The 27,078-nt window shown below is 45.4% G+C and overlaps 1 protein-coding gene across 5 annotated transcripts in view; it reads right to left on the reverse strand.

Annotated features, from left to right (window-relative positions):
• The window catches only part of BMF (Bcl2 modifying factor), a 66,698-nt gene that overhangs the window by 12,767 nt on the left and 26,853 nt on the right, over window positions 1-27,078 (reverse strand). For 3 of the 5 annotated variants that reach the window (XM_082241048.1, XM_082241047.1, XM_082241046.1), the window contains exon 3: window positions 25,391-25,554. In XM_082241048.1, coding sequence (XP_082097174.1) covers window positions 25,391-25,554 — 164 coding nt within the window. Of the gene's footprint in view, window positions 1-2,488; window positions 12,001-25,390; window positions 25,555-27,078 lie in introns of those variants that run through there. The other 2 variants (XM_082241049.1, XM_082241050.1) reach the window with 2 other exon arrangements.

A 27,078-nucleotide genomic window follows, 5' to 3' on the forward strand; every position in this document is an offset into this window, starting at 1 on the left:
GTATTTGAAGTATGGGATGCTGCTGAAACCTACTTGTATTTGCAATTTCCATCAGAGCCAGAAGCAGTACTTCTGTTGTTGAACAAATAACTGGATACAGTTATGGGCTGGTTGGGTCCAGGAAGTAGTAGTCACTTCTGTGAGGGAGTAGTCCTAGCCTCTTTAACAGGGACAGTGATTAGACTGCTCCTGAAGAAACCTAACATAAGAACAGCCCTGCTTGATCAGGTCCATTTGGTCCACATCCTGTTCTCACAGTGGCCAACCAGTGGTCCATGAGAAGCCCGCAAACTGGCTTCTGATTGTCTTGTCCTCCATGAATTTGTCCAGTCCTCTTTTGAAGGCATCATAGCCTCTTGTGGGAGCAAACTCCAAAGTTTATGCACAGTGTTCTCTCTCCCGAATCTTCCAACATTCAGCTTCATTGGAAGTCCACAAGTTCTAGTGCAGGAGAGGATAAGACTCTTCTCTGTCCTCTTTCTCCATGCCATATGCATAATTTTACACACTTGCATCATGCTGCCTCTCACTCACCTTTTCACTAAAGTAAACCTCTCCCCCAAGATGCTATAACTTTACCTCATGGGGATATTCTGCATTCCCTTGATCATTTTGGTTGCCCTTTTCTGAAACTTCACCAGCTTTACAATACCTTTTCTGAGTTGAGGTCACCAGAACTATTCGGTGTATTCCAAATGCGGTCACACCATAGATTTATATAATGGCATTATGATACCTGCAGTTTTATTTTCAATTTCTTTCCTAATTATCCCTAGCATGAAATTTGTCTTTTCCACAGTTGCTACTGTCCTGATCTGGTCACTCCCTGGCAGTTTGGACCCCATGGAAAATATATGTGAAATAAACGTGGCCATCTCACTAACTCTAGATAAGTCTATGACCAAGTTAAAAAGCACAGGTCCCCGAAAGCAGTCCTTGGGAGGGAGGACTCCACCTTCTAAACTCTTCCATTGGGAGACCTGTCCATTCATTCCTTCTCTCTGCTTCCTGCCACTTAACCAGTTCCTAATCCACAAAAGGACCTCTCCTCTTACTCCTTGACTGTAAGCTTGCTCAGGAATCTTTGGAGGCATACCTTGTTAAAAACGTTTTAAAAGTCCAAGAACACTATGTCAACTGGATCGCCTCTACTTTACTGTATATGTGTGTTACTTCTAGTAAGTTAGGGAGATAGAACTTACCTTTGCAGAAGCCATGCTGCTGCTACTGTTGCTTCAGCAAGCCTTGTTCTTCTATAGGCTTGGTTATTTGGTTTAACAATACTATCCACCAACCTTCCCAAACAGACTTTACACTAACCGGCTTGTAATTTCCAGACCACCAACCAACCAACCCAGATCACTTAATTGGTGTTACGTTGTCCCTAAGATCTGGAAAAGATAGCCAAGTTACCTATTTTTGTTAGCATATTAACAATTTCGCATTTGAGTTCCTTGACAATTCTTGAGTGGATGCCATCTAGTCCCAACAATTTGTTCACATTTATTTCGTCTATTAGGCCTTGAACTTCTTGCAAATGTTCAGGAACAAGGACCCACCCTATTTATTAATTATTACTATTATTATAAAGAGAGATACAAAGAATTCAGTCAGCTTCTCTTCTCCTTGTCCTCCTTCAGCACACCTTTCACTCCCTTGTTATCCAAGGGTCCAAAGCCTCCCAAAATGGTCTCCTGCTACTAATGTATTTAAAATATTTTGTTGATGGTGGTCTTTATGTTTTTAACAATGTGCTCCTCAAATTCTCTTTTAGCATCCCTTATTGTCAGCTTGCGTATTTATTTATTTATTTTGACCAGAGTTCACATTCCTTTTACTCCCTCCTCATTTGGACAAGACTTACCTCTAAGAGCTTCTTTGATTCTGCACGTCAAACACACTGGCATCTTCTTGGTCCTGGTGGTAACCTAAACTGGACTTAGAAGATGTAAACAACTGTAGGCCAGTCACTAACATTCCCTTTCCTGGGCAAGGGGCTTGAGCTGGATGTCAGGTACTTGGGAACCCCATGCAAGGGATTTTGACCGGCATAATGATCTCATATGATTGACAGGCTATCCACCTGTCACAGATTTGGTCCGTGAGGCTAATACAGATAAGGATCTGGTCCATGGAGCCGAAAAAGGTGCCCCACCCATGTCTTAACACAAATATTTGACCTCAGAGTTCATTTTGGCTAATCTCTCAAGTTGATTACTGCGGGACGCTCTCTATTGAGCTGCATTTCCAAAACATTCAGAAGCCTGTAGTGCTGAATGCCCAATTGAAAGTGCCTGTAATGACCTTCAACGCCCTTCAAAGACTTGCAGGCGGAACTATGTAACCTAAGGGGCACTTCCTCCCATATGCAGCCCTCCACGTCCCCTCCAATCCATAGGAAAGGTGCTGCTTGCATCTCCCATCTTTTACCGAGGTGAAAACTAGAAGAACTCAAGAGCAGCTATTATTAACACACAGAACGAGAGGATTTGATTTAAGCATTTTATTAAAAATTGTACCAGTTATGGGGGAAAAAATCCAAGACGAATATATTTAAAAGCACCAAAACAGAGAAAAGCCAGAGCTAAATATATTGCAAAGGTACCAAAAACTAAAAAGGGGGGTGGGGAGGATCTCCTCTAAAGTTGCCACAGGTCAAGGCAGAAGAGTCCTGAAGGCACACAACCAGGATAGACAAAATGCTACATTCTCGCTGGGTCTCTGACTATGGAAAAGGAGGTTTGTGCGCTTCAGGACCAGGTTTGCCAAGGATCTGGCTGGAGAGCCATCTTGCAAGCTGGGAGGATCGGAGGGGAGACAGCATGAGTGAATTATATGCTAAAACTAATTTTAATTTTAGAAAGGTTACCTGCTTTCCCAGTGCAATTGGCTATTGTCAAGTTAACTTCTTTCTATAAAAGGTACAAGAGTCCAGTGCGGGAGCAACACACACTTCTCTTTCTATACCACTCCTGAAAGAATCGTGGCGCATATCTAAATCCCTTTTTTAAAAAAATCTGCAATTGGGAAGGGAGAGGATTGCAAAAGAAAAAAGAAAAAGGCACAATGACCAAATTTAAACTTCACCTGGAGGTTAAACCATTATAGTAACAGGATTTTCTAAAACCCCGAAAGAAGGCTGATGCTTCAGTTAGGAACCCAACTTTTCAAAACATTTGACTTATATTTGGTCTTCTTCACATCGCTTGACCAGACTATCTGTCTGAAGAGGGTAGAGAAATAGTATAGCCTTCTTTAATTGATATTACATCAATGTGATGAATATGGTGTCAAGGAGTTGGAAAGGGGAGGCACAGTGGCCATGTAGCCTTCTTTACAAGGGACAGTCCTTCATTCTTTATTTGTTCTTCATCCCTGTATGACAAACTAGACCTGCCTATTTTTTCTTTGGCCAAGAAGTTCTGGACAGCTTGGCTTTAAGTGGCTCTTGTGAAGGTGAACAAGATCGTAAGAGTAAGAATAAAAAGCACCTTGCACTTTGAAAAGTGATCTAAAGGATGTTATGTAACAGTTGCCTTCCGGGTTGTGTATGCCTATATCTGACTCCTTGAAGCTCTTCAGAAGAAAAAACCATACAGAAGAAATCATTAGGGTTTTTTATAGAAAAAGCATTGTACACGCAATAATTTTCATAACACCATTTTAAATCGTCTAAACAATTCAATCCCCTTAGCACCCTTAAGTTGCCTCCCCCATCCCATACCCCGCTTTACTCAAAGGCTTCAAATAGACAAAAGCCCTTCTCATAAACACAGGAAATGGCTTCCATAATCTCCAGTGCCCCCTCCTGAGACACAGGCCCCACCCAGAGATAGTTAGTTGCACTTGAGACCCATCAAAATCAATGGGAAAAGTTAGGCCTGAGTTACTGATGTTCACTTGCTTTCAGCAGAGCTTCATTTAAGCACAACCAACCTTCACTCAGATTTTAATTTGGAAGATGCCAAGTTCCAAAATTAATTTCAAAGGGAAAGTGTTTCTTATACAAGTGTGTGTTTGTGTCTGTGCAGGCAGAGGGGAGGGTTGCCAATATTTGAACTGGTCTCTGTAGCTGCGCCTTTCAACAGCGGCTTGGTTGGAATGAAATAACTGGGTACAGCTTTTTACAACATGGAAATGAACATCAACCCCCCCTTCTAAGCCCAGCAAGTCAAGCTGCTGATAAGAGGTCCAGGGCAGCAAGGCACTTGAAACAGGAGCAACCGTATCTCAAGCAGAGGGATAGAAGAGACTACATTTTATTTATACACATAAACAATTATATTCCAGAACATTTCGTGTTTGGGATATTTCCCAAAAGGGGCTTAATTTGCAAATGGGTTGTTGAGATATTTCAAGTGGCTTGTTGGCAACGAGGTTTTGTTTTCATTTATTGGATTTTTCTCCAGAGAGAGGGCAGGGGAGACAGGCTGGCATTTACATGCTGACAACATAGTGTGGCTGCTGCATAAAACTTGCATGCATGAGGAGCACCAAATCCACAATAAACACTCATCTGGAGACACCCTTGGCCTGTTTTCTCCCGATACTTACAGCTAAGAACTAGAACTTTGTACCAGTTCTGAGCCCATGTACAAATGAAACTGGATGATCCCAAGCACTCTTTCCGTCAGAGGTGGGGAAACTGTGACCTACTAGATGTTGCAGGATTACAACTCCCACAATCCCTGCCCACTGCACATGCTGTCTGATGGACACTGCAGTCTAGCAATATCCAGAGGGCCACAGGTTCCCAGTCTGTGCTTTATATGCTGAAAGAGTTCTTGGACAGCTCACTAAGAAATTCTTTTTGATGCATTTCCCCCCTGCTAGCTAAAGAATCAGAAGCAATCTTTTATTATTTTTAATGGCCGTATTAAGCAGTTTTGGATTATAATCACTGGAATGACAACCAGGATTGCCAACTGATGGGGTGGGGAGCATTCATACTTTAACATTTCAGAGCAGCTAGATGTGCAGAAACCAGCAAATATACCTTTTTATGACATGGGCTGTCGGCAGCTAAATCCTGCAAATCAAGCAGCTTTTAGTTGCACACCAACAAGCTGAGAAGCTGGCATCCCTATCAACCTCCCCCCCTGCCCAAGCTATGAAATAGATGAGCTGTAGCTAAGGCACGTGAGCCCTCAACTGCGAAGGATGTCTCAAAAGGAGAGCGGCTCGCAAACGTCGCATGAGACATTTGAGAACATATCTAGGTTTTCAAAGGTAAATTTCTGAGGATTTGCTGAAGTGCTCTTAAGGAGCCGTAGAGATACTGACGTGACATGGGGCACAATCCCCTACCGACTTACTAAGTAAGTCCTAGAAAGCTCAGTAGGATTTACTCAGTCAGGTGTGCAACGGGACCGCGCCTTCAGCTCACTTCGGATTTTAGCAGCTACTTTGAGAACACACTTTCATCTGCAACTAATACAAAGCAATTCAGATGCAACAAGCTTGCCAATAAAGGAAAACCCTCCATCCCATTCGAATAAATTGCTGGCGGAATCTGCCAGCAATTGGTATCTTCCACCAGAATGATCCTCAGCCCTGCTTTTCGTATTTCTAGCTCCACTACTGAGTTTATCACCCACAGTGGAAGCAGCCACTGTCAGCAGGGTGGAGGCACGGAGCTGACCTCCCATTCCCAGTGGTGCAGTGGGCACATTGCCAGTGCACTGGCGTGAGTGTCGGATTGGCGTTTGCACAGTGCTGACCTTGTTGCTGCATATTGCCCCCTGTTCCGTTCTGGTAAACTGCAGCGACATTCTTAACGGGAGGTCAGGTAAACTCTGCCCACTGCTAATATGCGGAACTCAAATCATTTAAAAATATGACGTAATAGGAGAATGAGCAAGAATGCCTGCTTTCAGAACACAAAACTGGGCGGGTTAGGAGATAATAAAACAACACCCAGGATGGCTATCCCCACATGTCATCATTAACATGCTTGCTCTGCAAAGGGTATTAAAATCCATGCCAGAAAAAGCGGTGTGTTTGGATCGCCAGGTTACCACCCAGAAACCTACGGTACCCAATACCTTTAAATCACCTGATGCACCCGGTGATAAGGCAGCAGCCCAATCCCAAGGCATTTTTTAACTCCAGGCCTGCACAGCTGTTCCTTGCTCACCAGCACTTGCTGGTCAAGCTGGCTGCCCCATTTCCCCAAATGGGCTGGCCCTGCAGTGATTTCTTCCTTCCACCCCAATCCCTGCTCCCTGGACGTTGGGTGTGCGATACAGGTGCGTGGTGGAAGAGTAGCTGGCAGCACACACAGGCACGTTCAGGTGGGCAAAGTCTCTACAGATGCATTTGGATTTTTTAAAAAGGGGCCTAGGGAGGCACGTGGTCACAGGAACAATCCCTCGTATTTCCAGGTAGGGCTGGGAAACCTCAGAGAACCAATCAGTGTAGACAAAGCTAAGCTGAAAGGGCCAATGGGCTGTGTCAGCAGAAGTCACTTTCCCATGTTCCAGAATGCAATTTGGCAATCTGTGACTACAATGTGGAGTAGCAAATATATATACTGGTTTCATTTGTGGTGCTTATAGCATTTTCTCCATTGAGTATACACTTACTCTGCTTATGGCTAGCGGGCAATTTTTATTAAGCCCCGCCATAAGTCTTTGTTCAGTGGCATTGATACTTCCAACTTTATGCTCAAGGTTCTCCCAACCATTGTGCATGCCAAATTCCATGAAGCACATTCGACCTGTTTGCCAGGTTCAGAATGTGCGATTAATGCTATCCCCGGCCCACTTCCACAGGGCAGCATTGTCCAAGTGGGCTTGGAGCCAGCTATTACTGTGAATCGGGGGCTATGTATGTGCTTATTTGTGCAAAGTACTTATTAATGTGAATCAATACCGGCTCGCAGTTCCTTTTGAACAGCATCTTGGTGCTTTATCTAACTCAGGCTTTATCGCCATGCCAAAACAGCCCTTATTCATACTCCACATGGAGCAAAACAAGACCAGTAGCCAATCTGAGGAAAAAGCAAAGCTACAGGCATGGCCTCCTATGCAGGCACTGGATTACCCTTCCTGCTCCCTTATTCTAGCAGCTGATATGGACAAAGCTCGCGAGCGGCAGAGGCTGGAAGAGCAGGAAAGCCTTGCTTCAGGGCCAGCATGCAAAACGAGAGAGTTCCATCCTTCAGGAACACAGACAAGAACTTGCTGCCAACAGGCTGCTTAGGTTGGCAGGGGAAGACAGGCAGGCCTGGTACAATGGGAAAAATTAAAAGGCCATGGAACACAGAGAAACCTCAGAAACCGACATAAAAACGGTAGCGGTGCATCTGTAGCCACAGAAGTTGTGCAGCAGAGCACCTCTAGCACCGAGACCATCAGCACTTTGTGAAAAGCCGGTCTTCCCAAGGGCTGCTCTTTTTATCTGAAGACCATTTCCCCTCCTCTCTCCCCACCTTGCCCTAATTCTTGGCAGCTGGAAACTACCTTAGGCAGTGCAGTTTGTTATGATTTCTGTCTCAGTTTCCAAGAACTGCAGCAAAAGCACTATTACTGGCTTTAAAACATCCAAGGAAAGTTTAAAAAGGACTGACAAAGAAAGAACAGAAAATGAGAAAGAGATAGAAAAGGAAAAGATGCCTAGAATTATTATTATTTAAATCCTCTTTTCTGAGGATGCTTCCAGATGGGGACTTAATTTGCAAGTAGGCCCTGGAGATACCACAAATGGGTAGTCAACAATAGGGTTCTTTCTCCTTACTGGATTTGCCCCCCCCCCCAAAGGGTAAATCCGGATTATATTTTGGCAGCTGGGGGCAGGGGGCAGTGAGGGAATATGAGCTGGTGTTTCGTTGCCAATGACATTGTGTGGATGCTGCCTACAAAGTTGGATGAGTGACAGTACCAAATCCACAATAAACCCCTGCCTGGAAGCACTTTTAGTCAAGGACAAATATGCTGATGAAGGGTGTGCAGAATGCAACTTAAAATAGTAATAATAATTCACCTTAAAACTTGTGCTTGAAAAAGTGGGCACATGTATGAAATAAATCAATGGCTTTATGGAAACATGCATAAAGATACTTTAAAAGGTACAAATTTCACTATCTTCCAAACAGTCCAATGGTGATAGCTACCCCTCCCAAACTCTGACATTCGCAAATGTCTAACTATAATGTCTAACACCCCAGTGCTATCACCACATTCATCGCAAACAACTGCACCAGTTCTGTTCTGTCACATGTTATGGCAGTGGGGCAGGGCTGGCTTGGGAACCAGTGGATCCTAGGCCATCTTAGCCCTGTTCCCTCTCCTGGGGGTTTCCTGGGGGCTGCCACCAGCAGGCATATCACCTGCAGAAGAGAAGCCCTGTACTAGAGAGCGATGCTGGCAACACTCTGCAAGTGGAGGCCACATGCCCAGTCTGCCTCTTCCTCCCAGCCCAGGGCAATGGAGGCTGGAAATGCAGCCTTACAGCCTGAAATATTGACTTGAGAGAAAACAGAGGGGTCCTCAAATGCACAACAGAGTACAAACGTATGCCCTCCTGCATTTCACAGATAGCAATAGTACTCTTTGCACTGAAGACCACTGGGAAAATCCTTCTCCAGTGCTGTACAAATGCAGGGGCAGTGTGAGCAATGAATGGCTATACATTTACACACTTGAGCACTCACTCCTCCCAAAGATTACACTTCTAGACACTTAGAGAAGACAGCTGACTCCTGGAGAGGGCAACCCCAGCATGTCACAATAACAAAATGTTAATACAGCATCACAAGGCGGTTAAAATATGTACACTATCCAGAAACAGAGACCAGAAAAAACAGACCAGCTAAAGTATACAAACGAAACATGATGGAGCTGCAGAACTCAGGGAATACCCATAACAAGCCAAGTCTTTCTAGCCTGTGCAGTTGAGTTTAATATTTTAAAAGAGCCTAAGGACAGTGGAGGCAGCAAATGTGGAACTCCTCATTTTCTATTACCATCTCTTAAGTAGCAGCTTTTACTGTTCTCCAGGAAATGAGAAGCTGAAATTCCTTGTAGGCTCCCCAGATCGTCGCTCAGGAATGACGTTTGCGTCCTTATATATTCAAGATAGGATGGAGCCCCTGTCTGTTTTCATCCTACAAAGCAGCCCAAGCTGCAGACCTTGTTTTTCGGTCACACTTTTTAATATGTATGTATTGATTATTATAATTGTTCAGTGTTAACCAACAGCCAACACTGACAATAATAATAGTAATTAACACATGAAGGGTTCTATCCAATGAAGTCATCCTTTGAATAGGAGTTCCTGCCCCTCTCCACCTCCTATAGTTGGGCGCTCCAGGTAGTTAGAGGAACCCCAGAACAAATTTGGGGGAGAGAGCATGAGGAGAAGAGGAGCTGTTGAGCAAGTGGAAGCCCTCGCGCTATCAGGACAATTTGTTGGATGCAATCAAATATTATTTATTACTCAACGATAATAATTCTATATCAATATTAACTAAAGACGCCCATCCTTTGTTCTACATAATCCGTTGTTCCATATTGCTCAAATACTGTGTATTATTCAGATTCAAAGCCAATAAGAGCTCTCATGACATTTATTTTTTGTTAGCCAATATTCACTCATGGCAACCTCCAATACTGCTGGCAAATGGGGATATATCAAATGGACTTTAGGCATTAGCTCTGTAACACATGGGAAAGGAATTAGTTTTATTGATCAGGAAAAGCTGTGAAAGGGGTTGCCAAAAATGAAACTAGACGAGTCCTTAAAAAAGAAGATATAATCCAGCGACACCATCACTAACTCCATAGGCCATTATAGGTTGCGCAATCTCATTCAGCAACTGATTTTGCCCGGGAGTTACTCTGAGAAGCATAACTCCCTGAGTATGCATATATTTATATGGCCGAAAGCCCAAACTTGACCTCCCAAAGGAGTCTGCCAACAAAGTCTCATCGTCACAACCACACCTCCTAAATGATCCATTTTCACATCGTGATGAACTATTAGAGACTCTCCAGGGTCTGGAACGGGTCCAGGGAGACCACTTTCCAACAGGCTGAAAACAGTCCTTTGAGCAGTAAACTACCACGTCATCCTGGAAAACGTTGAGAAATAATCTAACAAGAAATAGTTGCACTGATTCGTGCAAATGTTGCAAGGTCAGCTTCACGAGAGCATGAGGCAGCAAAGGCAGAGGGGAATGTGAAGTAGAATTAAGGCCTGCAAGAGAGGGGGGGGGGGATAGGAAACTGTCTCTTCCCATGCCCTGCTTTCTCCCCCAAAGGAAAAGTTGAAAAATTAGAAATTTGGGATGACAGCGAATCAAAAACCCTTGTGAAATAAATTTTCTTTCACAACAAGTGATCTGCTTTTAAAAGCAGCCTTTAAAAATCATACTGACACAGTCAATTAATTCAGTTTTTATTTTCTTAGATCTGATATATTAGAAGTAGAGTTAGCAAGGATATAATTGCTATTAATCTGGGCTGGATCACCAAATGAGGAACACTCTTAGATGTTAGCAAAGAGACCTCTAAATGTTGCAGAATGCAGAACATCTTCGGCGATTTGGTGCAGGAGTTCTGCCAAATATCTGATATGTTGTTTCTGCAGTATTGTGGAAAGGTGGTTGGTTTTTTTTTTGGAAAGGAGACCCTCTGACTTTTTACTTGCATAAGATTGAAAATGTCACAAGTCCCAAACTTGCCCTGGAGTACCAAACTAGTTTCATATCTGTGTATCAAGGTCTCTCTATCTAAGTCCTGGTAATATCCCCCACCCCAAGTTCACTGTGATGTTTCTGGTTTCTGTAGTCCATCAATAATATATTTGTTAAAATGGGTAGGATTTGACTAAGTAGGTGAGCTAGTGGGAGCTAGTGGAGGGAGGGGGAAATCCCACTGCACCCCCAGGACCCTCTCAAACTGGCTCTGGAGGGGGGGATGCCAGGAGAACTCCAGAACAGTTTGCGCAGCGACGAGAAGGAATATCATTCCATGGGGCAAGCTGAAATTGCTTGTGCTGATGGAACGACTGGAAGACTGTGACGGCGAACTTCTCCCATCATTTTTACTCCTATTTTTCCCAACTCACAAAAATAAAGATAGGTATCTTAGAGGCAGTAGCTTGCAGCTCCACCTCTAACACTGGATATATTTGAATAAGATTAAGGCAATGATGCTTAAAATTTTCATAAATATACGATACAGCACAATTTTATCTGCTGGGTTAAACACAATACACTTTTGTGTTCTCAAAGTAGTGCAGTTAGTACTTTAAATGGGAAGGTGTTGCTTATTTTTCGATTTCCCCCCCAAAATAAAAGAGGGGAGGGGGACCCAGCTTGATGGCTTCGTGAATTCCAGAGAAGGTATATTTCCAGTCAAGCTTTGCTCCTTTTTTTAAACCAGTGTATTCCAGCATTAAAATGTAAGGATTCAATATTCCCCACAGCTGTACACATATGCCATTTCATAGTTATTCCTGAACATATTTTTTTTAAAAAAAAAAAACGGTTTCCCGAAACAAGTGTGCCTCATTTGTAAAATACCCCAATTCGTTGTGACTCATCGTCCCTAAATTCTAACCGGCAAGCAATGTTGCAAAATGCTGCATGCGCCCATCACTGGCTAAAACCAAAGCTTTCCTATACCAGCCCCTTCCTTGCTTCTTGAGTGAAAGCCACACACATTTGATTGGAGGATTGTTCTTCAACAGTGTTGGACCAAAGCTTCCCACCTCAGAGGGCAGGAAGCCGCGGAGAGAGAAAGCAAGTCCTTTGTACAAGTGTCCTCAGTTTCACAGGAGCCTCACAACTGTCTAGTGGCATACACATGACTGCCCTGGATTTGTTCAGTGCTCCCAGAAGACTGGATGGGACCCAGAAGAAGCAGGGTAGCTCTCACCTCCGACCCGCGTGGTGTCTGTTGGCCTCCATGTTCAACGCCACGTTATGGAGGAAAAGGAGGATCTGCCACCAGACCTGGTTTCGGTTCTGCTGGTGCTGTAAAAAGGGGAAAGGGTCTAAACAACGATTACTCATATTAAACTCGCCGCCCAAGTTTCCAGTGAAAACTCCAGTTATGCTTTCAAGGGCAGGCCCAAAATGTGAAAGAGGGAGAAGAAGAAAGAGAGAAAAAGAGAAAGAGAAAGAGAGAGAGAGAGAGAGAGAGAGAGAGAGAGAGGTGTAGATCCTCCAGGAATCACTGTAGCTCCAACATTGTAAAAAAGAAAAGAGCAGACCCTTTATGTATTGTGCACAAAAGGATTAAGGTTTTTTCTTCTTCTCCTCCTTTCTGCAGGATTCTGCAGAGTTTAGCCAAGTGCTGTTTTTAATCAGATTGGCTTCTGAGCCACTCAAAGCCCCAGCTGCAAGAACAAACAACTTCTTTCCCCTCCTTTTTTTTTTTTAAAGGAGGGTGCCCCCCTCCCCACCCCCAAAACATAGGAGAAAGAGAAGGGGGGAAAGAGGGTAGGGAGAGAGGGAGAAGTGTAGCTGGTGATCCATCTGTAAGTGATTTGACACCGTGAAGGTCAAAGGGTTAATCTTCAATTTAAACCACACTGCTGAGACAGCAAAACTGATTTTATCCAGTACAAGAAAACACACTCCTATGCGCGCTCTCTCCCCAGCCCCCCATGCTTTGCTTCCCAGCATCTCCAAGATAATACTGCCCCTTTTTATAGCTCCTTTTGACAGTAAGCCATAAATAATCAGTCTTGGAGCCCTTTCCTACTGACTGGAGCCAATTAAACCTTAAGCAAGAACACACTTGAAAACAAAAACAGGGGGGGGGGAACCTAGGGGTTATTTCAGGTCCCATTATCAAGCAGCAAATGTAGAAAATTGGTTTGGGGTGGTGGTGGGGAGGGAGAACCTGAAACCTTATGCTGCTAGCTTTGGACAAGAGCACCCAGCCACTCATCCCCTGTCAAATGGCGTAATCAGGCTTTGTAAATTAGGCACCATTGGATGCCAGATCCCAGTTTCAAAAATCGGAGACGTGTGCAGACACAGGGTTGGATGGAGAGATCCAGTGAGTAGAGTTGTGCTCACAGCATGCTGCTGCTGAAGGAAGGGGGAGGAGATTTATTGGAGTTCCCCCTTCCTTTGCAGCCCCCCAAAATCTGCTCCGGAGTGTCAGAAGGCCATTCAGAACAGAATGGGAAGCAGTGCAGGAAACAGCAGGGGCAACTGCTGGATTGTACCTCCTTCTGAGGGTGGAAGGAGCTCTTCCATTTGTGGAAGACCGACTCTGGATTCAAGCCATTGTCATTGTTCTACACAGCTGCACGTTTATGACGTGTGCTGCCTCCCTTATATCCCATAAGGCTGTGATGTAGATTAAAGGGGAAGCCCCCTTAAAACAAAGGACCCCTGGCAACTCCAGGACTGTTTCTCTTTCTGGTTCCCTTCAGTTATCAGCATGAAGTCTGCTTATTCTCATTCATAATGCCTCGTTTGTTAACAATGGCCTTTTATTTCCTTCCAAAGCGGCAGAGAATGGAAGCCTGGTTTAAGCTGACCAGGGTTGACCCAAGACATTAAGAAAGCCCAAGCAGCTGTGCCACATGACCAAAAAAGCTCATATCTCAGCTGTGCAGGCTGAGAGCAGCACTCCAGTATCTTCTGTGACATTGAAAGGGTTCTGAAAACATACTAGTTGGTTCCCTTGCAACATCACCAACTCCCCCAATTGACTGCTTGGGTAAATTCAGGAGTCGGGGCTGCTCTAATGATGGATATAACTCTGAACTCCCAATAATTACCTTTTTGGAGAATATATACATAACCTAAGGCCCATGGGATGGAAGCTGCCCACAGAGATAGTTTGACAGGCCCACGAGCTGCCCCTGAACCCAGCCTCCCACTCGCACACTGCACTAAACTGGCGCAATGCGGCACGGGGACTTGCTTTCGTGGTGCCGAAAATTGCATCTGCGCACGAGCAGACACCAAAAATCGAGGAGGAAAGCGCAATCCGGCCCACGGAGGGATCTCTGTGGAACCGATCTGGCCCAGGCAAGATAAACCTGGCTGACCCGTGCTGTGCAAGACCCAGGAAGAGACAACCTTTTTACCCAGTTAAGAAGAGTGGGATTATGTGTGCAGAACAGCAGTTCTGGGGAGAGGCAGAGAGTTTAAAAGGAGGCAAGAAACACCTTGAGGTCTAGGATATCCTTCTGTCGGGGGATGAGCTGTGAGGTAGTATATTGGATGCACAACAGGAGTGCAATACTGCTTGTTTCTCCATTTATGTTCTCCTTGTGGGAGCATTGCTGCAGTTACAGAAAGCACTGGGAAACTGAGGCCCAGGGACCCAATGTGGCCCTCCATGCCTCTCTTCCTGGCCCTCAAGATTCTCCCCAGACCACACCCCTCCCCAGCCTTGCTCCATGCCCTCCTTGGTGAAAATGTGTCCTGGCACTGTGATCATGCCTGTTGCTTGCCAAGATGGAGAGGTGCATTTGTAGAAACCTCAGTGTTCTGTTGATATAGCTAAGAGTCTGGTGCACTTTTGCCCCTGCCCACCCCGCTCCCAAATTGCGCCCCTCAAAGGTTACCCACAGAAAATGTGGCCCTGGGGCTGAAGGTTCCCACTCCTGTCCTACGGAAACTTCTCACTGCTGAGGAAATGGGCAGCATAGAACAATACAGTGGTACCCCGCAAGACGAACGCCTCGGAAGACGAAAAACTCGCTAGACGAAGGAGTTTTTTTGTTTTCTTAGCCGCTTCACAAGACGCATTTCCCTATGGGCTTGCTTCGCAAAACGAAGCTTGCCCCGCAAGCTCCGGGGATAGCGGGGAAGCGCAGCGCGTCTTCCCCGCTGTCCCCGGACCTCTTTTGAAGCAAGGGGCGTCGGGGAGAAGATCGCTTCTCCCCGTTGCCAGCCCCGCAATCTCCAGGGCTGGCAACGGCGATCTTCTCCCCTCCGCCCCTTGCTTCAAAAGAGGGGACAGAGGGGAAGGCGCGCGCCTTCCCCTCTGTCCCTGGAGATTGCGGGGCAGGCAACGGGGAGAAGCAATCTTCTCCCCGCCGCCCCTTGCTTTAAACAGGTCCGGGGACAGAGGGGAAGGCGCGCGGCGCTTCCCCTCTGTCCCCGGACGGTCTCCATAGGAACGCATTGATTGATTTTCAATGCATTCCTATGGGAAACCGTGCTTCGCAAGACGAAAAACTCGCAAGAAGAAAAAACTTGCAGAACGAATTAATTTCGTCTTGCGAGGCACCACTGTATGCATAAAATAAAAAGAACCTGCTTCCAGAATTTAAAAGTGCTTAAGTGTCACAGGTCCAGCTTCTCCCATGACCACTGCAGACACCTCACCCCACCTCTCTCTCTCAAAAAAGTGCCATTCTACCTTGTCCTGCATGATATAAATTATGTTCCTTTGTGGGATACGGTCAATCCAGCAGCTGTTGTAAATACCAAGGAATCTATTATATGTTATTCCAGCCAGTGTTGAATTCAAAAAACTTCCTAAGACATTTACAGGTGTGCAAGTGTGTGTTTTGAGGATAAGGAGAAAGAATTCAGAAGAAAGGAATAATGTTGGATGAAATACTCACAGAGTGTAATCTACAAGTAATTTTTCAAAATATCTGAGATCTTATTTCCATCACAGTGTTGCTAATTGGGACATCTGGTGCAATGAAATAGATTTTTTCAAGCAGCTGAGCACTTTACACAAGAGAGCAAACTTTTATTAATGGCGTGGATGTAAAAAAAAAATTTCATTTTGGCCCAATCTTTAAAAAAGACCAAGGTGTGGCCACTTCCAAACCTTCAGCCAAGCTTTTATCGGACTAGACGGAGTCAGCATTAACTCTGAAGTTGCCATTCCAGCAACATAAAATGGAACTCTGAAGACTGGAGCAGAAAATCAAGGGGACTCCAACACCCAAAACACAAACCAATAAGTATGATATGCAAAACAAAGTATGCAGCGCACAGAAGCCAGAAGCTGAGTCACTTGAAAAGTTGTTTTGCCTGCCAGGGGCCTGGAGGCAAACTGTGCTGCCACAGGACAGATTACACATTAGGTAAAACAAGGAAATCACTCAAGTTCCCCAAGGCAACAGAGGTCAGGAACATGTTGGAGAAGGAAGTTGGCGGGCAGTGGGCAGAGTGAGGGGAAGCAGAAATAGTCACAGAACAACAAGCACAAGCGTAGACACCTCTCTTCTTACTATCAAAAAGAAGGTAGTGAACTAGGAAGAAAACTGTCCAGCTGTGCTAATGGTTCTCCAATATTTAATTTTCAACCCAAACTCAGAAGGGAAGATGAGAGAGATCCTTCAGGTACCATGCGCCTGTCACATAAAATGCAAGCTTATGAAAAGGGTGTGTGTGGAAATGCATCAAACACACAATAGTCTTCCCATTAGACTTGAAACAAAAAAACCACCTAACTATTTTAAGAAGGACACCACTGAGCATTTCAGAACAGTACAGTATATTTCAGAAAAAAGTGACTTGGTAAGCAGGGGGAGGGGTAAAAGTTATGTCCTGGCCACATAAGCAATAAGAAGGGCCAACACAGAGTCTGTACGGGGAAAGACACTGCCCAAGGATTTTGCAGTCAGTGTGTGTGTGTGTGTGCAGTGGCAGACCTCTCAAATGTCAGAGGCACCCTGTCCAATGCCAAAATTTGGCATCCCCACCTCTTGCCTTTCATTCTACATCATAGCTGCAGCCCTCCTCCTCCCGAGGACCGAACTGGTCGTGCTCCCCTAAATCCACCTCTGATGTGTGACCCAATCTATTTGCTGTAAGATTGTATAAGTGGACTATTCCTCAGTATGCTTACAATTAAAAATAACCATTCTCTTCCATCTCTGTCTTTCAGGACTGAGGCTGCAGGAAGTGGTAGCAAGAGCCAGTAGACTTCCAAGCCAGAGAAGATAACCGCAGGCCACCATTTTCCCAGGCCCACAAGACGTGGCCCTTCTTGTCTTGCTTAACTCGGATGGTTTGTTTAGTTTCTTGCTCTGTATGCAACAAAAAGGAAGGGTGGGTGCTCTATACCCAACACAGGCTCTCAACTCTGTTGGTTTTGGAATTGGCAATCCCCGAGACTCTGTGCAAGGGTTTTGAAAAAAGGGTTCCAAGTCAAGCAATACAAGCATACAAGCATCACAAACTGTTGTTGTAACAATTTATTGCCTGCCCTTCACCTGAAGGTCCCAGGGCCAGTTATAACAATTAAAACACAGCCTTAATATTAAATGACATAAAGGCAAGTATACTCACGCCTATCCTAAAAAATAAAATAAAAAAGCAATCAGAGCAAAAAAAGAGGGAAATGTGGCTTCATTTCATTGGCCCAAGGTATGCTTTCAGATGACAAAGCAAAAAGCTTTAAGAAAATGGTTGTGAATTTTTATGTGTATAGGCCACCAGATGGCTTCCCCATTGATCCTACGCATTAAGAATCAACAGCAGGATTGGCACAGAGTTTGCCCAACTGAAACATATTCTAGGAGGGAATTAAAGTGCAGCTCAACATCCTCTGGCAACTTCCTCTGCCTTCCTCAAGCCATCTCTCCTCTCAACCTACAGCACAATTGCACAAGTATGGTCCTGTGCATGTATGGTCATAGGATACATGCTCCAGACTACAATTCATTTTCCAACTGCCTTAAAAAAAAGTTCTTTCCTTCTTCAGCTCATCCTCTCCCTCATCTGTCCTTCTAGAATGGATGTCAGATGCTGGCCCTTGGTAGTTCCAATGTCTTCACTAAAAGAAGATCCACACTTTATACTCCACTACTGTACAGGCATGAACAATCTGTCTCAGTGATGAAGGCCAAGTATGAAGGATAAATGTGCATTCAGAATGCTCACACCAGGAAGAAGCACCTGCACTTCCTTGCTATGTACCTTTCCAAAGCATTTGGGGATGTCCTCTTTACACATATTCACTGCAGCTAATACTGGTCAACTACTACTATGGCGTTTCCGTGTGCTGCTCTGGTTCGCCAGAAGCGGCTTAGTCATGCTGGCCACATAACCAGGAAGCTGTACGCTGGCTCCCTCAGCCAGTAACGTGAGATGAGCACTGCAACCCCAGAGTTGTCTGCAACTGGACCTAACGGTCAAGGGTCCCTTTACCTTTACTGCTGCATAAAGGGACACAGGTGGTGCTGTGGTCTAAACCACAGAGCCTAGGGCTTGCCAATCGGAAGGTCGGCGGTTTGAATCCCCATGGCGGGGTGAGCTCCCGTTGCTCAGTCCCAGCTCCTGCCAACCTAGCAGTTCGAAAGCACATCAAAGTGCAAGTAGATAAATAGGTACCGCTCTGGCGGGAAGGTAAATGGCGTTTCTGTGCGCTGCTCTGGTTCGCCAGAAGTAGCTTAGTCATGCTGGCCACATGACCCGGAAGCTGTACGCCAGCTCCCTTGGCCAGTAAAATGAGATGAGCGTCGCAACCCAGAGTTGTCTGCGACTGGACCTAATGGTCAGGGGTCCCTTTACCTTTACCTTACTGCTGCATAAAGAGTGAAAAATGGCAGTTTGCCAAAGTAGCTATCTGAAGGCAGCAAGGGCCCTGGTTGGAGACCAGATAGTCCTAGGAGTGCAAACTTCCTTCAGTTCTACTAACTTGCAGTGATGCTTCCTGCAACAATCCAGTTCCGAGAATCGATTCCTAACTTGCTCTTAAAATTTAGTATAAGCAAGTCAATGGAAGCAGGTTGCCAGAAAAATTATCGGTAGTGGCGCCCTCCCACCAGATGTCAAAGAGAACAACAACTACCAGACTTTTAGAAGACATCTGAAGGCAGCCCTGTTTAGGGAAGCTTTTAATGTTTGATATATTACAGTATTTTAATATTTCTTGGAAGCCGCCCAGAGTGGCTGGGGAGGCCCAGCCAGATGGGCGGGGTATAAATAATAAAATTTATTATTATTATTATTGTTGTTATTATTATTATTATTAGCACACGGCTTTATTTTGCAACACACACACACACAAAATCCTTCTTCTCCTAAGAATGGACAAGGATCCTTTCACTTAAGCCATCTTTTAGCTGATGCCCCAAGGAGAATGAGGAAGAGGGAGTGCCCTTTGTTTACACTACACAGAACTGGAGGTAGAAGTGGAACTTTCAGATCTGCCGGAGGAAGCGACTCAGAAAATCTTGAGACAGAGCTACACTCCTTCTCTGTTGGAGACACACAAAGGCCAGCAGTCAGGTGCAGCACCAAAGTCTCAGCTAATTCAGCCTCTTGTCAGCAGTTGTGATGACTCAGAGGCTAAATATAGAGAGCGATTTAAACAGTGCTGGCCGCAGAGCAAATACTACCCAGCTTCTCCATCTCTCACGCACAGCCATACACATGCATACGCCCTGGACGTTTTTTCTTCTTCCTATGTCTAACTTCAAAAAACAAACACTCCCCCCCCCAAAAAAAAGCCCCACAAGCAGCCTAAAGAGGTACATTTCTTGGCTCTGGTGTCTTTTCGTTGTCATCGCCTGGGGCTCCATTGCCTCATAGTAATCAGGGTTAATAAAAGCAACATTGGAAAAAAAGGGGGAGATTGTGTGCAATGCAGAGTTTCGTTTGGGGGGAGCCCTTGGTAATCAAAGCTCCGCCCGATGATCCCATTGAGAACCACTGACAAGAGCACCTTTGAAAGGCTGTGACAGGTTTGCCTCCCTTGATGTGTCTTCTGCAGAAGCAGGGAGGAATTTAACAGTTTGTGTTTCTCCCCTTCTTGCCTCACTGCCATAAACTTTTATTGGTCAATATATACAGCTCTCAATTACATCTCATTTTCAACATAAATGTCCCCGAAGCCCCAAAGCATTATCTCAGCAAGATCTGGAGGCCAGAGCAGGGGGACTGGAGTCAGGTCTCCTGGATTTTATTGACAGTTATGCAGCCCTCAGTGCCGCGAGAATAAATTGCCTCCCATTTCTTATAGACTCCCTGTCTATTACAGGAGACTCTAGCCAAAATACAGTCAAGTGAAAACTGATTGCTTTGGTTGCTGTTCTAAAAGGCTGCACACTGTTGAGTTAACATTTGCAAGAGGTCTTATCCATTGCTATAATCCCATGCATCCTTATTTGGGACTGATAGAGCAATCTAATATCAAGGTGCGTAAATTTAGAATAGGGAGATCTTGGGCTGTCTTTGCTGAACCAGAGCTACGCAAGCATATTTCCCTCATCGCAGCTCGGCCAGCAACATGCCAGCATGCGTCCCTTAACATGGCTGTTCTGGCTTAGCCTGTGTATCTTGAACCAACTTAAGTCCGAAATAGGGAGGGTTGCAGAAGTGGGGCAGGACAAGGATAGACCTGCACCTATTCGAAATCTCTTTGAGCCTAATCACATGACCTGGCAACCCGGTGGAACATATGCAAGCAAAGAGGGTGGTTGTATAAGTCAAACTCTAATTTAAAGGCCAGATCAGCCAGCAGTAGCCTTGCTGCTGAATGGAGCTTGGAATAATGGTAACTTAAAGGTAAAGGGACCCCTGACCATTAGGTCCAGTCGTGGCCGACTCTGGGGTTGTGGCGCTAATCTCGCTTTATTGGCCAAGACAGCCAGCGTACAGCTTCTGGGTCATGTGGCCAGCATGACTAAGCCACTTCTAGCGAACCAGAGCAGCACACAGAAACGCTGTTTACCTTCCTGCCGGAAGGTACCTATTTATCTACTTGCACTTGACGTGCTTTCGAACTGCTAGGTTGGCAAGAGCAGGGACCAAGCAACAGGAGCTCACCCTGTCGCGGGGATTCGAACCGCCGACCTTCTGATCTTCAAGTCCTAGGCTCTGTGGTTTAACCCACAACGCCACGCCTGTCCCAATGGTAACTTAACACCAACTTAATTTAATCCGTCATAAATTGCACCAGCTTCCTATACTTAGGATTGCACCATGAGCCTCAGTGAACTCAGCAGGTCTTACTTGTGAGCAAACACTATAGGTCCATGTTCTGCACACAAAGGATCCAACACCTGTTCATTAGATGGGTTGGCATCCCACAATCAAGTCTGAGGCCCTGCAAATAAAGAACCTCAAAATGGTTCATTTTTTTAATGTTTAAAAAAGATGGATTAATGTACTTTGGTATCCTGCAAATCAGAATCTGACTTTAACATTACTTTGCCTATTTACCCTGTATCAATACTGCTTGACTGCATTTTTATGCAGTATACGTAAAAATAAATCCACAGGAAATGGGACAATAAGAACATATCATAAAGCCAAACACCACCTTAAAATGGAGCACGGAAGTATTAGTTACAGTATGTGCAAGGAGGGGGCCTGTCTAATCTCAGTTAGCATGGAGTTCCACAGGGCCCACTACACTGAAAGCACATAAACTGAATATTAAAGCAAGTGCAATGTGGGTAAAAGCCTCAGCGCCTAGGGCTTGCCGATCGAAAGGCCGGCGGTTCGAATCCCCGCGGCGGGGTGCGCTCCCGCTGCTTGGTCCCAGCGCCTGCCAACCTAGCAGTTCGAAAGCACCCCCGGGTGCAAGTAGATAAATAGGTACCGCTTACCAGCGGGAAGGTAAACGGCGTTCCGTGTGCTGCGCTGGCTCGCCAGATGCAGCTTTGTCACACTGGCCACGTGACCCGGAAGTGTCTCCGGACAGCGCTGGCCCCCGGCCTCTTGAGTGAGATGGGCGCACAAACCCCAGAGTCTGTCAAGACTGGCCCTTTCGGGCAGGGGTACCTTTACCTTTACCTAATTTATCTAATAAATTAATAGAGCAGTTGAAGAGAGCTGGGTGCATCTTTCTGAATATGAGTCAGCTCAAACCCCAATGAAACTACTCCCATGGAGAATATGCACATGGAATTATGTACATTTTAAATGCTGGAAGCCTGGTTTTGGATAGTCTTCTACCTCAAAGAGCAGCTCCATAGCTTGTCTTCTTTGATAAATTTACAGAGAATCTTGGTCTCCAATATTGACAAGGAAAAGGTCTCTGCTTTAGGTGTTCATCTTTTACTGTTTTTAGGCCTATTTTCAGTTGTTTTTAAAAACTGTTTTAGCTGTTTTGTGGTATATTTGCAAATCTCCTTGAGACCTATCTATGGTGGCTGCTATAACATCAGGCCAGATCTATGAGCATGTAGGGGAATGGGGGAGCCTCGCATCCTGTGGATAGAAGGCTGCCTTGTCTCACTCCTAGATTGCTCTACTTTCAGATGCTGCCACTGGTGGGACGCCACCAGAAGTACATCTACTCTAGTTCAGCTTTCAGTTGGCACCCTGGAGGCTCCCCCAGCGGTTTACGTGCTGTCCTGTCAGCGAAGCAGAACAGAAGCTGCTTGCCACAGCCTTTGGCCAACTTTTGGGTTGCTCCAAAAGTGCCATTTGGAGCCATTGAACCAGACGGAGGCGACTGCACGGGCAAGACAAAGTCTCCCTGGCCTCCGACGTCCTTCCCAACCGAAAGAAAAGCGACTGGACCGCGCTCTGTTATCTTTGCCAAAAACGAGAGGAGAAAGTTGGCAAAGAGCAAGGCGGGAAGGAAAAGACGGTATTAGCATAAGCGTAGCGATAAATAAAACCTTCAATGGTCTCAAACATCGCTCCGTACAAACACAAAAAGCCTCCCTGCCAGCAGAGTGCCAGTTATCAGTCCAAAGACTGAGCGGTGAAGACCCGGCGCTTAAGTTCTTCCCCACCTGTGTCCAGGGCTTCTCTCTCTCTTTAAAAACAAAACAAATCTTCAGCTAGGACTCTCCCTCTCCTTTACAACACTCTATTATTTCAGCTGAAAGGGAAAGAGCCCCTCCTCTCTTGGCTGCATGAGGTCGTAGTAAAGAGGGATGCTTTTGTTTACTAACTCTTCCACATGCTTGGCTGACACGCGATTCTCCGGCCTCCACAGAAAGTCTCTCTCTCACCCTCCTTTTGCTCTGCAGTCAGTTCCTCAGGGACCCGGGTGCCACGGCAACACACACACTCCTTGCCCAAAGATGAAGAAAAGGGAGGGGACCGGCCAATTTTCTTTTTTTGGTTACAGGTTTTATTTCCCCCCCTCCTCCTGGGGCATTCTTGGACACATTTCCCAGACAAAGACATCGGATAGCTACACTCCCCAGATGGAAAGGGTCGAGTTACAACCAGTTCTGTGGCTTCCCTTCAGGACTCTTTTGACAGAGGAAGGAGGGGAAAAAGGCACCCAGTTAACCTTTACTACTCTGGGCAAAGTTAGCTACGCCACAGATGAGTTCCAGGACGGATATTGAAGAAATACTATCTAAGGGCAGGAGTGAGGGATGGGGGAGATAATGATGTCCATAGTGGTGGTAGGGGAGATTTTTTTATTTTAAAAAATCCCTCCCCATGTGAACCTTCCACGTGCACACAAAGCAGCAAAATAGGATGCCACCAGACAGGTTTTAAATGTTCCAGTTAACCTTTTTTCACATCTGCTTTCTTAGATCAAATAACTTTGGAGACTGCACTCTTTTTGCCTTGAACACACTAGCTCAAGTGCAACCATACCCCAACCAACAATGCAGAAAGAAGTCCTGGGAAGGAAGGGAATAAATAAGATGGTAGCACAAGACTCTGAGATAAACAATGGGCAGCTGGAATGTGAACGTCTGGTCCCATGTGGGACATGAGCCAAAAAAAAGTGCATGCAGAAGATCCTTCTCCCTGGGTTGATCCCGAATCTGCATAGACAGCTGTCCCAGAATGCCTAAAGGAAACATCTATGGATGCAGAATGTCAGACTCTCGCCTTCCACAGCCACTGCCCACATCCATTCCGCACATGACCCAAACCCACAAGAACTTCCTGAATCTTTGCTCCCACTTCCATCCAGTTGGAAACAGCCACAGCAAGACAATGCGCCTCAATTTACATCCCTTAAAACGGCTCAGATGAACATCTTATCTTACAAAGAGACATCCACATTATTAAAAAGTGCAGGTTTCCTTTTTAGAAAGCTTGGTATGTTCGGTTACAGAACTCTCTGGCCCCGGACCAAGGCTTTGGCCCTGTGACACAACTTGAACTCATCCTTGGAAGAGATGCAGAACCCACAGCAATGATAAGCTCTGGCGTGCAAGTCTTCACAGCTGAAGTGGAAATCTGCCCAGGCCCAGATAGCATCATTCTGGGTATGTTAAAACAAACTGGTTTTAACGGTCTTGGCTCTCCCCCAAAGAATTCTGGGAATTTTTATTTTTGTTTCAGCACTGAGATTTCTGTTTAAGAATGTTCCACATGGGCTGAGGAGAGACCAGCCGCAGCAACAGTGTGGGTAGTTTACACAGAAGTAATTGGGGGTCGGGGGGGGAATGTAGAGCAGAGGGGCCACCCTATGCCCAGAGGTGACCCTAGCTCCTCTCAGACTGCAAAGAAGAGAGATCTGAAGTTCAAGACCTTAACTTTCTTCCTTTGGTTTGAAATATTTAAAAAATCAGAAAAGCCCAAGGTGAAACTTCTGACACCTTGTGGTTATACAGGTGCCTTTCCTTGCAAAGAAATTAAAACACAAAGCAATACTTCTAAATAGTTGGTTGGAGCCAGGATCCTTTAATGTGGCTATCAATACTGTACACTGTAGTCCAGCCCAAGGGCACATTTACACCAAGCATTTAAAGCACTACAATACCACTTTAAACAGTCATGGCTTCCTCCCAAAGAATTCTGGGGGCTGTAGTTTGTTAAGGGTGCTGTGAGTTGTTAGGGGCACCCATTCGCATCATGGCTTGTAGATCCTGCAGTGAGCAGGGGATTGGACTAAATCACTTCCAGCTCTATGATTCTACAAGGGGAATTTGAGTGAGCAGGAGACTTTGGGATAGTTGAAGTGAAAAAGCTAGAGGAGCAGGAGGCGGGGGAGAATGCATGTGAGAAACCAAAGGTATGTACGTATGGAGGCATATATCTGGGGTGGGGCTAAACTTGCTCTCTGGCATGAGCCAACCCACTGTTTATTGAGAAGAGCAGATAGACCCTTTCCTCAACCATTTTGCTGACTTCTCACTCAGTCCTACAGGCTTTGGTGAGGGCCATTAAGAATGAAGCCTGCTCCTAACTTCATAACTCCTCATGAGGCCTATTCGTTGGTCGTGCTGCAAGAGAAATTGGCTTTATGTAAAGAAATAATATTGTTCTGCAGTCTGATGCTTTGTGTGAAGGAGGGTGGAAAAATCCCCGAGAAATAAAGCAGAATGATTATTTTTAAAAAGACAATTGAACAAAGAGGAAATGTGGTTCAAAAAACAATTTCCCAAATGTATATTATTAAAACAGTAATGTGTGTGTTTGTGTGTGTGTGTGTGTATAGGCTATCTAACGGAAAAAGAAGAGAGAACACATTTGGCCAAACCAAATAAAGCATCCTCGACAGTGAATAAAGTCCCCCCCTCACTCCACCACCAACACTCCACTTTCCTTGCCCAAAAGACAACCTACCCTCTGTAGGTGCAGCCTGTGAAACTGGTCCGCAATGCACTGTAACTTCCGTGCAATCTGAACTTCAGTTCGCAGTTCCTGTGGGCTTTCCCGAGGTTCCTCCCGGAGGTGTGGACTCAATGAGAAACCAATGGGGTTGACATGTAAACGGAACCCGGCGTTCCCTGCCAAACATCAGAGAAGAGTCAGGCGCTTATAGCCTCTCACGTATGTGAACAATCCTTCTGCCATGAACAGCACACCAGAAGAGAATACAGCAAAATCAAGAAAATAAAATGTCTCATTTGAATTAAGCAAAGCACTTATAGCTAAACTTCAACCACCTTTTAGAAAGCTAAGGGATCCATGACTGGCAATACCTGCTCAGGACTCTCCACATTGGGCAACTGGGTCTATAAGACTCCATTTTAATTTCCCACAATGCTCTAGAATGACACTACACTGGGACCTCTGGGTTTTTGTAGACACTCTACAAATTTTGTAGACACTCTACAATGACACTCACAGCTACCCTAGAGTACTGCTGCCTCTGCTGGGTAAACTTAAGGATGCTCGCAGGTAAAAGAGGGATCCCTCCATGGGGCAGTTTCCCCAGTGCTCCTCTGAGGGAAGTGCAGAGGTTGGCAGTGCAAAAATGGGCCACTCTGTTTGTGGAATGCTCCCCCCCAGGGAAACACACAAGGCACTATCACTGTCAGCTTTTCAACACCAGAAGACTTCCCTGGTTGTCCAAGCTTTTGGTTATTAATTGGTGTCATACTTTAGCATAATTTCTGGCCTGTTTGTGGTGTTCATCTTATCATAGGGTGGGGTGGGATTTATCCTTCTTATAGTATTGTTGGATGAACGTTTGGTATTTTTCCAATGAATTTGTTCACAAACCTTTGTGTGTTTTATGGACTTGGACGTGTCACATTATAGGTCACTTTTAGTCTCTAAGCCAACGATAGGAAATCAGTGGACCTCCAGATTTTGCTTGATTTTCGAGCTCTCATCACACCCAACCACTGGTCTCACTGGAAGAGGTTGATGGGTGTTCAAAGCCTAGCAAACATCTGGAGGACCACGGATTCCCTGCTTTATGCAACAGCAGTTTATAGAACTTCATGAGAAGTATCACGGGGCCAGCTGGGCACCTTTTTGGAGCAGATAAAAAGATTCAACTGTCCCCTTAAACTGGGGATGGGGAACTTATGGCTCTCCAAGTGTCCTTGGACTCCAATTCCCATCATCCCCAGCCCCATTGGTCAAGGATTATCAGTGTTGTAATCCAACAACATCAGAAGGGCTAAAGGTTCACCACCTCTGCTTTAAACTCACAGAGGAACATGCAAACACTGTAAATGCTACATTATTTTTCTGTAAAAACAACAACAACCCCAAACAGAATCATGGACCCTGAATTGCCCCAGTTATGTGATTGATTTGATTTCAAGTAGGCCCAACATCTGGGGGTTGTTGGATGCTGTGGGCCTCCCTCTCTGCCAGGCACAGGCAAACTCAGCCCTCCAGATGTTTTAGGACTACAACTCCCATCATCCCTGGCAACTGGTCCTGTTAGCTAGGGATGATGGGAGTTGTAGTCCCAAAACATCTGGAGGGCTGAGTTTGCCTATGCCTGCTCTCTGCTATCAGATTTGGTCTGCATGTCTGAGAATGCTGTGGATCTTGTTTCTTAGACTCCCTTC

Source organism: Podarcis vaucheri, assembly GCF_965113315.1.
Source record: "Podarcis vaucheri genome assembly, chromosome: 1".
NCBI lineage: Eukaryota > Metazoa > Chordata > Lepidosauria > Squamata > Lacertidae > Podarcis > Podarcis vaucheri.